The sequence below is a fragment of the Salvelinus alpinus genome, chromosome 2 (assembly GCF_045679555.1).
Source record: "Salvelinus alpinus chromosome 2, SLU_Salpinus.1, whole genome shotgun sequence".
Taxonomy (NCBI): Eukaryota; Metazoa; Chordata; class Actinopteri; order Salmoniformes; family Salmonidae; genus Salvelinus; species Salvelinus alpinus.
The window spans coordinates 20,343,315-20,356,312 of record NC_092087.1 but is presented as its reverse complement, the minus strand read 5'-3'; the positions used below and the strand labels follow the sequence as shown (position 1 = coordinate 20,356,312).

The window sequence follows — 12,998 nt, the reverse complement described above, 5'->3', positions numbered from 1 at the left end:
GCCGTCATTGTACATAAGAATTTGTTCTTAACTGACTTGCCTAGTCAAATAAAGGTTAAAAAATAAATAACCAAATTGAGACCCTACTCAGTATCCTTCCTCCTCTGTTCAAACGAATGGCCCTCATCTGTCTGGGATGGTGAGGGAGTTTAGCCTTATTATGTACCTCAGCTGAGATTATAGTCAGTAGCTGAAAAGAACAATGCCATGAATTGTCAGGCTATTGTATGTTCGCTAATACTCCATCAAATATTTCATTTTGTATTGAAATCCTGAATTTTGAATGTAGGATACCATTTCCCATAGCACATTAGACATGTACTAAGGCATCTTCAGAGCTTCTACAGCAGGCTGATGCTGTATATGAGTTGTTCTCTCCTTTACTCACCTGCCATCTACCCACACTGACTCAGTAGGTCAATTAACAATCCCACACCAGTGTTTGAAAGCTCATCAAATATAAAACAATAATTTATTATTTCTCTCATTTTACAAGACATCAAATTGGGTGGCTAAGTAAGGATTTGTTAAGCTGTGTCATTTGGAGTCCTACGAAGGTAAGGCGACTACAATGTGCTTCAACAATAACACAGAAAGATTTTGATTTAAAAAAAATGCGTGACAGTTTACCTCTATCCTGATACATACACAATATCACTTCTTGAAGGTAGAATATGTAACAGATGATACCCACTGGTTGTATAACTTTTTAAAAACAGCACCCATTGAGATCTTCAATAACTAAAAAGTGTTTTGTAAAAAAAAAAAAAATGAGGTTGAGTTTTGCGGATTATGTGCTGACCTTGAAGCTAAATATTTATGTATTTATTTCAATAAGCAGAAGTTATGTACACTACATTCCCAAAAGTATGTGGACACCTGCTTGACGAACATCTCATTCCAAAATCTTGGGCATTAATATGGAGTTGCTGTAATAACAGCATCCACTCTTCTGGGAAGGCTTTCCACTAGATGTTGGAACATTGCTGCGGGGACTTGCTTCCATTCAGCCATAAGAGCATTAGTGAGGTCGGGCACTGATGTTGGGCGATTAGGCCAGGCTCGCAGTCAGCGTTCCAATTCCTCCCAAAGGTGTTCGATTGGGTTGAGGTCAGGGCTCTGTGCAGGTCAGTCAAGTTCTTCCACACCGATCTCGACAAAACATTTCTTTATGGACCTCGCTTTGTGCACGGGGGCATTGTCATGCTGAAACAGGAAAAGGCCTTCCCCAAACTGTTGCCACAAAGTTGGAAGCACAGAATCATATAGAATGTCAAAATATGCTGTTGTGTTAAGATTTCTCTTCACTGGAACTAAGGGGCCTAGTTCAAACCATGAAAAACAGCCCCAGACCATTATTCCTCCTCCACCAAACTTTACAGTTGGCACTATGCATTGGGGCAGGTAGCGTTCTCCTGGCATCCGACAATCGCAGATTTGTCCGTTGGACTGCCAGATGGAGAAGCATGATTCATCACTCCAGAGAACGTGTTTCCACTGCTCCAGAGTCCAATGGCGACGAGCTTTACATCACTCCAGCTGACACTTATCATTGCACATGGTGATCTTAGGCTTGTGTGGGGCTGCACAGCCATGGAAACCCATTTAATGAAGCTCCCGACGAATAGTTATTGTGCTGACGTTGCTTCCAGAGGCAGTTTGGAATTTGGTAGTGAGTGTTACAACCGTGGACAGACGATTTTTGCGCGCCACGCGCTTCAGCACTCGGCGGTACCGTTCCGTGAGCTTGTGTGGCCTTCAACTTCACGGCTGAGCCGTTGTTGCTCCTAGACGTTTCCACTTCATTATCACAGCACTTACAGTTGACCGGGGCAGCTCTAGCAGGGCAGAAATTTGATAAACTGGCTTGTTGGAAAGGTGGCATCCTATGACTGTGCCACATTGAAAGTCACTGAGCTCTTCAGTATGGGCCATTGTCCTGCCAATGTTTGTCTATAGAGATGGCATGTCTGTGTGCTCAATTTTATACACCTATCAGCAACGGGTGTGGCTGATATAGCCAAATCCACTCATTTGAAAGGGTGTCCCCATACTTTTGCATACACAGTGACTTCGTAAAGTATTCAGACGCCTTGACTTTTTCCACATTTTGTTACGTTACAGCCTTATTCTAAAATTGATTTTAAAAAAATATAATCCTCAGCAATCTACACAGAATACCCCATAATGACAAAGCGAAAAAAACATAAATACCTTATTTACATAAGTATTCAGACACTTTGCTATGTCTCAAAATTGAGCTCAGGTGCATCCTGTTTCCATTGACGTTTGTACAACTTGATTGAAGTATACCTGTGGTAAATTCAATTGAATTGACATGATTTGGAAAGGCACACACCTGTCTATATAAGGTCCCACAGTTGACAGTGCATGTTAGACAAAAACCAAGCCATGAGGTCGAAGGAACTGTCCCTAGAGCTCCAAGACAGGATTGTGTTGAGGCACAGATCTGGGGAAGGGTATCAAAACATTTCTGCAGCATTGAAGGTCCCCAAGAAAACCGTGGCCTCCATAATTCTTAAATGGAAGAAGTTTGGAACGACCAAGACTCTTCCTAGAGCTGGCTGCCTAGGCAAACTAAGCAATCGGGGGAGAAGGGCCTTGGTCAGGGAGGTGACCAAGAACCCAATGGTCACTGACAGAGCTCCAGAGTTCCCCTGTGGAGATGGGAGAACCTTCCAGAAGGACAACCATATCTGCAGCACTCCACCAATCAGGCCTTTGTGCTAGAGTGGCCAGATGGAAGCCACTCCTCAGTAAAAGGCACATGACAGCCCGCTTGGAGTTTGCCAAAAGGCACATAAAGACTCTCAGACCACGAGAAACAAGATTCTCTGGTCTGATGAAACCAAGATTGAACTCTTTGGTCTGAATGCCAAGCATCACGTCTGGAGGAAACCTGGCACCATCTCTACGGTGAAGCATGGTGGTGGCAGCATCATAGTGTGGGGATGTTTTTCAGGGACTGGGAGACTAGTCAGGATTGAGGCAAAGCTGAACGGAGCAAAGTACAGAGAGATCCTTGATGAAAACCTTTTCCAGAGCATTCAGGACCTCAGACTGGGGCGATGGTTCACCTTCCAACAGAACAATGACCCTAAGCACACAGCCAGGACAATGCAGGAGTAGCTTCGGGACAAGTCTCTGAATGTCCTTGAGTGGCCCAGCCAGAGCCCGGACTTGAACCCAATCGAACATCTCTGGAGAGACCTTAAAATAGCTGTGCAGCAACGCTCCCCATCTAACCTGACAGAGCTTGAGAGGATCTGCAGAGAAGAATGGGAAGCACTCCCCAAATACAGGTGTGCCAAACTTGTAGCATCATATCCAAGAAGACTCGAGGCTGTAATTGCTCCCAAAGGTGCTTCAACAAAGTACTGAGTAAAGGGTCTGAATACTTATGTAAATGTGATATTTCTGTTTTTTTTATTTGATAAATTAGCAAACATTTCTAAACACCTTTTTTTGCTGTGTCATTATGGGGTGTAGATTGATGAGGGGAAAAAAATATTTAATACATTTTAGAATAAGGCTGTAACGTAACAAAATGTCAATGGGTCTGAATACTTTCCGAAGGCACTGTATAGTGTATAACAGTAAAATACTGATAAGAGATACTTGTTAAAAACGTAATAAAACAAAAAAATATGTAAATGTTGGCTGCTCTTTACTTATGACAAACGGTCTTGACACAGAACAAAGGTTGAAACTCACTGGGCACACACTGGTTGAGTCAACGTCATTTCAATGAAATTACGTTGAACCAAAATGCCCAGTGGGAAATGTGCCCAGTGGGAAAGTTATTGAAAGCATTTGAAAACAGTCTTATATCATCCTTATCCTATCAATAATCATCTTCAAAGTCCATCCATGGAACACTTTGTAAAGTGTCTCTCAACCGCCCACAGGGGCCATAAGGTCCTTCAGAAAGGCTTTACCTGTTTTATATTTACAAAATGTTGCCACATTGAACGAGGCAGAAATCTCTACCCCAATCGGTAGTGTCCTATTTACAGTACATTACACCCCAGGCCTGGCCTGTCTGCCTCCTACACTGTGGTGACAGACAGGAGGGAGTTGTACACTCGCGTGCCGTCAGGCGACTTAGCACCGTGGGTTAAAAGTTCCTGGATAGTCATCCAATTGTCAAAGATTTTCTTGTTCCTCTTTTTCATCATCTTTTTGTGGCTCAGCTCAATGATATTGGGCTCCTTCTTGTCGTCATCCAGGCTGGCCTGTTCCTTCAGGCAGTCAGCGCGGCTCTGCTTCATGAACTCGCGGCGCTGCTTCTGCTCCTTGGCGCGCACCGCGTGCTGCTTCCTCTCCTCTTTGCTCCAGTACCGCCCGATCTTCAGCTCGCTGAAGGCGTCGTCGTCTGTGGTCATGCCGCTGCGCTCCTCGCGGATACGCAGGGCGCGCTCCTTCAGCAGCTTGTCCCTGATGGGCCTCTTGGTGATGTAACGTGTGCCATCACTGCGGATCTTCACCTTCCACTCCTTCTTGGGCTCCAGCATGTCTCTGGGGGTCACAGGGTCACCTTGGCTGACCAGACTGACCAGGCTCATTTGGCTCTGGGCGTACTCCACGGCAGACTTCTGCTGGATCAGCTGCATGTAGCTCTGGTAGTGCTGGGCATGGGCCGGGATGTGGGCATGTTTGTACGGGGAGCGGGGCTGGGCCAGCTTGTGAGTAGACTCTCCCAGCTTACGTTCCTTCTCCTCCGCCTGCAGGCTAAACTCAGACTCCTTAGAGGAGGAGGGCCTGATTCTGCTGGGGCCATCAGCCTCTTGGACAGGAGACAGCAGGGGCTTGAGGATCCTGTTGTTGAGCCCTGCACTGCTGTAGGCCCCGGCCTTGCCCTGGATCTCTTCCCCCCTTCGGAGGGAGTTGTCTGGGGACAGCTCCAGGGTGAGGGGGGTGCTGCGACAGCTCTCTCCAGTGTTGTAGGCGCTGGAGCTGTCCTTGTCCGACTTCTCGGGCAGCTCGTTAATATCGGAGAGCTCGTGGCGGCGCGCATCGATGCTGGTGTTGTAGTTGCGGAAGCCGCTGTTGTGCAGCATCCACGCCTCGCGATACTGCTCCCTTAGCTGCTGCATCTTGTGGGCCCGGACGATGTTGAGGCACTCAAGCTCAATGCTGTGCAGCTCCTCGTTCAGCAGCTCCAGCTCCTTGTCCACCCCCTCTTCGGCCCTTCCGGCCCTGGCACTCTGGCAGTACAGGCCATGGGGGCCCCCCACGCTCCTCACCTGGCACTTCAACTCCAGGAGCTCTCGGAAGCGCTCACACTCATCGGCGGGGATACCCAGGAAGTCAGCATGGTCGTAGTCTGCAGAGATGAAGGACTCACTACTGAAAGGCAGGTCAGTGCTGCCCAGGGTGTCCTGGCTGTAGGTCAGCTTCCTGCGGCTGCAGCTGCCCAGTGTGTTGGAGGCTGTAGTCTGGTCATCCCCCAGGTTCTCCTGCTCCGAGCTCTCGTCGTTGCGCGTGCTCTCGTCGGTGCGCGTGCTCTCGTCGGTGCGGCCAACCCCACTGTCCTTCTCGTGGTGGTTGGACAACAGGGTGGCTGTGTCCGTTGTTCCACCATCCTCCTCATGCTTCTTCTGCAACACCAGACAATAGGATAAATAATTTAATCACCTTTTAACACACATTATTAGTTTGGCCCCATAATGGCCCACATTATTAGTTTTCTCTGTACTTATCATTGACTATGTGAACCTACCCACATCACTGCTACTACATTTAAGTAGGTAGAGTACTGTGGGCCATTATGGCAACTGAGCATATGTTACCCTGTATGGAATTGGCTGATCTTCAGCAACATGCAGGTGAGCATATGTGAATCTATGATTGATCGAGCCATCTTGTTGACTCACGCTGTGTGTACTGTGTGTGTCTACAGTGCGGAGGGGCTCTATGCTGGCTGCTGTACCGTACCTGCTGCAGCATGCTGGCGGTGAACTGCATGGCCTGGTGGTGCTGCTGCTCCAGCATGTCCATGTGGAGGTCATCCAGGAAGTCATTCCTGTCGTCATCCATCCAACCCTCATCCAGCTAGGACACAGGGGACAGGAGGGAGAGGGAGGAGGATGTTAGTCTCTTCCAATTAAGGCTACAGTACAACTCAGGAAACAGACTAATTAATAGAGTTTATACATGCCTAGTACTAGAGAGGGTCTAGGAGGTGGGTGGTGAGATTACCTGGATCTCTGGTCTGGCTACCAGTAGGCATACATTCTGATTCTCCTCACTGGTCAACAAAGCCACAGCATCCTCTCGGTTCTGGATCTCAATTCCATTGATCTAAATAGAGAAGTAGAGGAATGGAATCAGAGTTGGGCTCCGAAATGGTCATGCACAATATATTATTATAAAGTTCCTTGTAAGTACTGAGAATGTTCATCCTTACCTGGATAATTCTATCTCCCTCTCTGATCCTGCCATCCTTTGCAGCGATGCTGTTTGGGTCAATCTAAAGAAATAGATGCAGAGCATGTTTTCATTTCAAGCAGACTTTCAGTCACAGAGGAAAGACACAGCATAAAGAAAATACAGTTCTTATCTGCAGGTTTTGATATTCTTAATTCAGAGGTGTACTGTCTGTTACTTTAGTGACCATAAGATGATACATGAAGTTCTATCCAACAAGCACCTTCTTCTTCTTTACATCCTAACCGTGACAACAGTATGCCAGGGAGGGGCACCAAAGGGAAAGGGCTTGTCTCTTTTCTTTAATGATGTCTGTATCTGGCCATGGCTGCAGATGTGCTACATACCTCACTGACATAGATCCCAGTCTCGTCCTCATCATCAGTCCTGTAGCAGACAGTCAAACCAAGCTTGTCCTGGATGTTGGTTCTGTACAAATCCACTTCCTGCAACAAGGCAAAAACAAACATTTTTAAATCACAGATCTCTCTCTCGATGTGTGGAGTGGAGTTCCATGGTTGCTGTTGTTTTCTTATACACCCAGCAGTATATTGAGTTCAACATAGGTCCATGCACACACAATGATCCATCCATCACAATAATGGCTCCTTCAAGACGATACCCTGTATCTCTTGGGGACAGTGACAGGATGAACGATGATCCACTGGTTTGCAGCTGAGCAGTGTCCCATTTGTCACTAGTCAACACCTGTAATCTGTGAGATACAGACCCTGATACTAGCTGTCCTATGCCTCTGGGTCAGGGGTGTAGAGAGGGTTAACCGGCCAACGCAACTGTTCTCTACCACAGCAGCTGACTATTGAAATCCCCGCTAATCTCCAAAACAGAACACGCAGAATACTCTGTGGTTTCAGACAGGGTTTAAACAAAACAATTGAAGGATTTCCATAAACACAAAAAACAAAGAGTAAAGTGTATTATTTTCCTGTTACAGTACAATATCCCTTTAAAATGACCTTTCATCTGATCTGATGGCCAGACCTCATTCACACCTCTGTTGTGGAACTACATCCTAAGCCGTTTAAATGTAGCATAACATCATTATGTAAATGTTTTAGCACCAGCATTCCAGTGAAAGCATCTATAAATACCAGGGCAGAGGGGACTGAGACAGAAACCCTTCATAACAACTCAGAGTATCAACAGACACATCTTATAGTACTGCAGTAGAAAGGAAGACAGGGAGAACATCAGCCATGGACTAAACTAAGGGCCAACAGAGGTAGTCCACTGGATCCTTTGGCATTGTCCACAGCATTGAGATCAGTGGCTCTGAGCTGGAATGCTTCACCAGATAGACTTTGGGTCTATGACAGGGTTAGAGCAGGTCTGTCTGCTGTGCATCTGTCCTTGGCTTGGACAGCATGAACTTCACCTCTCTCTCTGCTCTCTGGCTTCATGTTAGTGATAGGTTATTAATGTACTACACTGGCGGGGAGAGAACGGGAAGCAGGGTCCTTCAGGGGTCAGAGGAGGAGCATCCTGAGACCTTGGAGTCTTCATCCCACCATTGTAAATCACTCTGGTTCCTATTATCAGTGCCATCTACAGTAATTCTCCTCAGTGCATAAGCCTCTTTGAGTGCCCCCCTCCAATGCAAAGAAACATTAGGCATTGTCACAAAATAAGTAATGATGTCACCATTTCGCATCTGCTTTACTCTGGAGCAAACAAGTCACTCGATTCCTGTCTGGCCTACATACTCAAGTGTCGTTACGGGACTAGAATGGGCACAGGTCATCAATAACAGTGATATATTGGGAGAATGGGCATTAGTTATTTTTAATTTTTTTATTTTATTTAACCTTTATTTAACCAGGTAGGCCAGTTGAGAACAAGTTCTCATTTACAACTACGACCTGGCCAAGATAAAGCAAAGCAGTGCGACAAAAACAACAATACAGAGTTACATGGGATAAGCAAACATTAAGTCAATAACACAACAGAAAAATCAATGTACAGTGTGTGCAAATGTAGTAAGATTAGGGAGATATGGCAAAAAATAGGTCATTGTGGCAAAATAATTACAATTTAGCATTAACACTGGAGTGATAGATGTGCAGATGATGATGTGCAAGTAAAGATACTGGGGTGCAGTAAGAGAAAAAAAATGAATGACAATATGGGGATGAGGTAGTTGGGTGTACTATTTACAGATGGGCTGTGTACAGTCGTGGCCAAAAGTTTTGAGAATGACACAAATATTAATTTCCACAAAGTTTGCTGCTTCACTGTCTTTATATATTTTTGTCAGATGTTACTATGGAATACTGAAGTATAATTACAAGCATTTCATAAGTGTCAAAGGCTTTTATTGACAATTACATGAAGTTGATGCAAAGGGTCAATATTTGCAGTGTTGACCCTTCTTTTTCAAGACCTCTGCAATTCGCCCTGGCATGCTGTCAATTAACATCTGGGCCACATCCTGACTGATGGCAGCCCATTCTTGCATAATCAATGCTTGGAGTTTGTGGGTTTTTGTTTGTCCACCCGCCTCTTGAGGATTGACCACAAGTTCTCAATGGGATTAAGGTCTGGGGAGTTTCCTTGCCATGGACCCAAAGTATCAATGTTTTGTTCCCCGAGCCACTTAGTTATCACGTTTGCCTTATGGCAAGGTGCTCCATCATGCTGGAAAAGGCATTGTTAGTCAGCAAACTGTTCCTGGATGAAGTTGCTCTCGGAGGATGTGTTGGTACCATTCTTTATTCATGGCTGTGTTCTTAGGCAAAATTGTGAGTGAGCCCACTCCCTTGGCTGAGAAGCAACCCCACACATGAATGGTCTCAGGATGCTTTACTGTTGGCATGACACAAGACTGATGGTAGCGCTCACCTTGTCTTCTCCAGACAAGCGTTTTTCCGGATGCCCCAAACAATCGGAAAGGGGATTCATCAGAGAAAATGACTTTACCCCAGTCCTCAGCAGTCCAATCCCTGTACCTTTTGCAGAATATCAGTCTGTCCCTGATGTTTTTCCTGGAGAGAAGTGGCTTCTTTGCTGCCCTTCTTGACACCAGACCATCCACCAAAAGTCTTTGCCTCACTGTGCGTGCAGATGCACTCACACCTGCCTGCTGCCATTCCTGAGCAAGCTCTGTACTGGTGGTGCCCCGATCCCGCAGCTGAATCAACTTTAGGAGACGGTCCTGGCGCTTGCTGGACTTTTTTGGGTGCCCTGAAGCCTTCTTCAAAACAATTGAACCGCTCTCCTCGAAGTTCTTGATGATCCGATAAATGGTTGATTTAGGTGCAATCTTACTGGCAGCAATATCCTTGCTTGTGAAGCCCTTTTTGTGCAAAGCAATGATGACGGCACGTGTTTCCTTGCAGGTAACCATGGTTGACAGAGGAAGAACAATGATTCCAAGCACCACCCTCCTTTTGAAGCTTCCAGTCTGTTATTCGAACTGAATCAGCATGACAGAGGGATCTCCAGCCTTGTCCTCATCAACACTCACACCTGTGTTAACGAGAGAATCACTGACATGATGTCAGCTGGTCCTTTTGTGGCAGGGCTGAAATGCAGTGGAAATGTTTTTGGGGGATTCAGTTCATTTCCATGGCAAAGAGGGACTTTGCAATTAATTGCAATTCATCTGACCACTCTTCATAACATACAAACCTAGGCATTGAGTGACGATGAGAGAGCTTGCATCTCTGGAGACACCAGTTAAGCCAGATGAGGTCTCCCCATGTGTGGGGTGTGTGACAAAAGATCTATCTAAGGCATGTTGGGTGGGGCTGGGGACTCTACAGTGAAATAAAACAATAATAATTAACAGAAACAGCAGAAGACAAGGCATATTGACATTAGAGAGAGGCATGTGTAGCCGAGTGATCATAGGGTTCAATGAGCAGAAATCGGTGAGTCAGGGAGCTGTTCGGTAGTCGCTACTATGCTTGGAAAGCGGGAAGCACGGCATTCAGAAAGCTAGCGGCTGGGGCTAGCAGATGGGTCTTCAGCGAAATTGCAATGGAAAAGCCTGTTGAAACCACATCGGACGATTACGTTGGCAGACCAGTCATGATGGATCGGTGGGGCTCCGTGTCGGCAATAAAGGGTCCAGGCCAATTGGCAAAAGAGGTATCGTAGCCCACGAATTAGCGGGTATACCTCTTCGGCTAGCCGGGAGATGGTCCTAGCACGAGGCTAGCTCAAGGCTAACTGGTTCTTGCTTCAGAACAGAGGTGTTAGCTAGCAGTAGCCACTGGGTTGCAGCTAGCTAGCTCCGATGATCCGGTGTAATGGCCGGGAGCTTGCGGCAGGAATCCGGTGATGTGGTGGAGAAAAGCAGTCCGATATGCTCTGGGTTGATATCGCGCTGTGCAGACTGGCAGGTATTGACCGAGCTAAAGCTAGCTGGTGTCCGAACTAAAGGTGAAGACCACTAGCCATGGCTAACAGTGACTACTAGCTAGTAGCTAGTTATCTGGCTAGCTTTTCATGGAGGTTCCAGTTATAACGTATAAAAATAGCACATCCGTACCACATTGGGTGAGGTGGGTTGCAGGAAAGTATATTTAGATCGTAGGTGGAAAGTGAGATTAAAAATATACACGAAAAAACCCTAGACGAAACCGACTATTTACATGGGACAAGACAAACACACATCCGACTGCTACGCCATCTTGGATTATTGGTGGCTAACAGAGCCATTGCGATGAAGACACGGCTGGAGGGATACAGTGTTGGATGTCTTAATGTATAAAGTTGAAGTCAGAAGTTTACATACACCTTCGCCAAATACATTTAAACTCAGTTTTTCACAATTCCTGACATTTAATCCTAGTAAAAATTCCCTGTTTTAGGTCAGTTAGGATCACCACCTTATTTTAAGAATTGAAATGTCAGAATAATAGTAGAGAGAATGATTTATTTCAGTTTTATTTCTTTCATCACATTCCCAGTGGGTCAGAAGTTTACATACACTCAATTAGTATTTGGTAGCATTGCCTTTAAATTGTTCAACTTGGGTCAAACGTTTCGGATAGCCTTCCACAAGCATCACACAATAAGTTCAGTGAATTTTGGCCCATTCCTCCTGACAGAGCTGGTGTAACTGAGTCAGGTTTGTAGGTCTCCTTGCTCGCACACACTTTTTCAGTTCTGCCCAGACATTTTCTATAGGGTTGAGGTCAGGGCTTTGTGATGGCCACTCCAATACCTTGACTTTGTTGTCCTTAAGCCATTTTGCCACAACTTTAGAAGTATGCTTGGGGTCATTATCAATTTGGAAGACCCATTTGCGACCAAGCTTAAACTTCCTGACTGATGTCTTGAGATGTTGCTTCAATATATCCACATCATTTTCCTCCCTCATGAAACCATCTATTTTGTGAAGTGCACCAGTTCCTCCTGCAGCAAAGCACCCCCACAACATGATGCTGCCACCCTCGTGCTTCACGGTTGGGATGGTGTTCTTCGGCTTGCAAGCTTCCCCCTTTTTCCTCCAAACATAACGATGGTCATTATGGCCAAACAGTTCTATTTTTGTTTCATCAGACCAGAGGACATTTCTCCAAAAAGTGTGATCTTTGTCCCCATGTGCAGTTGCAAACCGTAGTCTTTTTTTTTATGACGGTTTTGGAGCAGTGGCTTCTTCCTTGCTGTGCGGCCTTTCAGGTTGTCGATATAGGACTCGTTTTACTGTGGATATCGATATTTTGTACCCTTTCCTCCAGCATCTTCACAAGGTGCTGTTGTTCTGGGATTGATTTGCACTTTTCGCAACAAAGTACGTTCATCTCTAGGAGACAGAACGCATCTCCTTCCAGAGCGGTATGACGGCTGCGTGGTCCCATGGTGTTTATACTTGCATACCATTGTTTGTACAGATGAACGTGGTACCTTCAGGCGTTTGGAAATTGCTCTCAAGGATGAACCAGACGTGGAGTTCTACAAATTTTTTTCTGGGGTCTTGGCTGATTTATTTCGATTTTTCCATGATGTCAAGCGAAGAGGCACTGAGTTTTAAGGTAGGCCTTGAAATACATCCACAGGTACACCTCCAATTGACTCAAATGATGCAAATTAGCCTATCAGAAGCTTCTAAAGCCATGACATAATTTTCTGGAATTTTCCAAGCTGTTTAAAGGCACAGTCAAGTTAGTGTATGTAAACTTCTGACCCGCTGGAATTGTGATTAAGTGAAATAATCTGTCTGTAAAGAATTGTTGGAAAAATGACTAGTGCCATGCACAAAGTAGATATCCTAACCGACTTGCCAAAACTATAGTTTGTTAACAAGAAATTTCTGGAGTGGTTGATAAATGAGTTTTAATGACTCCACCCTATGTGTTTGTAAACGTCCGACTTCAACTCTATCTTCATTGAGAAGAAGAGAGGGTGAGATGGGTAGAGAGGAGGAGAGGGGGAGAGGAAGAGAGGGGGAGATGGGTAGAGAGGAGGAGAGGGGGAGAAGAAGAGAGGGGGAGATGGGTAGAGAGGAGAAGAGGGGGAGAAGAAGAGAGGGGGAGATGGGTAGAGAGGAGAAGAGGGGGAGAAGAAGAGAGGGTGAGATG

At 45.7% G+C, this 12,998-nt stretch overlaps 1 protein-coding gene across 2 annotated transcripts in view; it reads right to left on the bottom strand.

Moving 5' to 3' along the window:
* Positions 1 to 453: 453 nt before the first annotated feature.
* LOC139556067 (E3 ubiquitin-protein ligase PDZRN3-B-like) overlaps positions 454 to 12,998 on the bottom strand; it is a 137,340-nt gene continuing 124,795 nt past the window's right edge. For both annotated transcript variants that reach the window (XM_071369574.1, XM_071369580.1), the window contains 5 exons: positions 6,798 to 6,896; positions 6,431 to 6,493; positions 6,223 to 6,324; positions 5,959 to 6,075; positions 454 to 5,621 (listed from right to left, as the gene is read on the bottom strand). In XM_071369574.1, the coding sequence (XP_071225675.1) occupies positions 4,071 to 5,621; positions 5,959 to 6,075; positions 6,223 to 6,324; positions 6,431 to 6,493; positions 6,798 to 6,896 (1,932 nt within the window). In that variant the 3' untranslated portion in view covers positions 454 to 4,070. The remainder of the gene's footprint in view (positions 5,622 to 5,958; positions 6,076 to 6,222; positions 6,325 to 6,430; positions 6,494 to 6,797; positions 6,897 to 12,998) is intronic.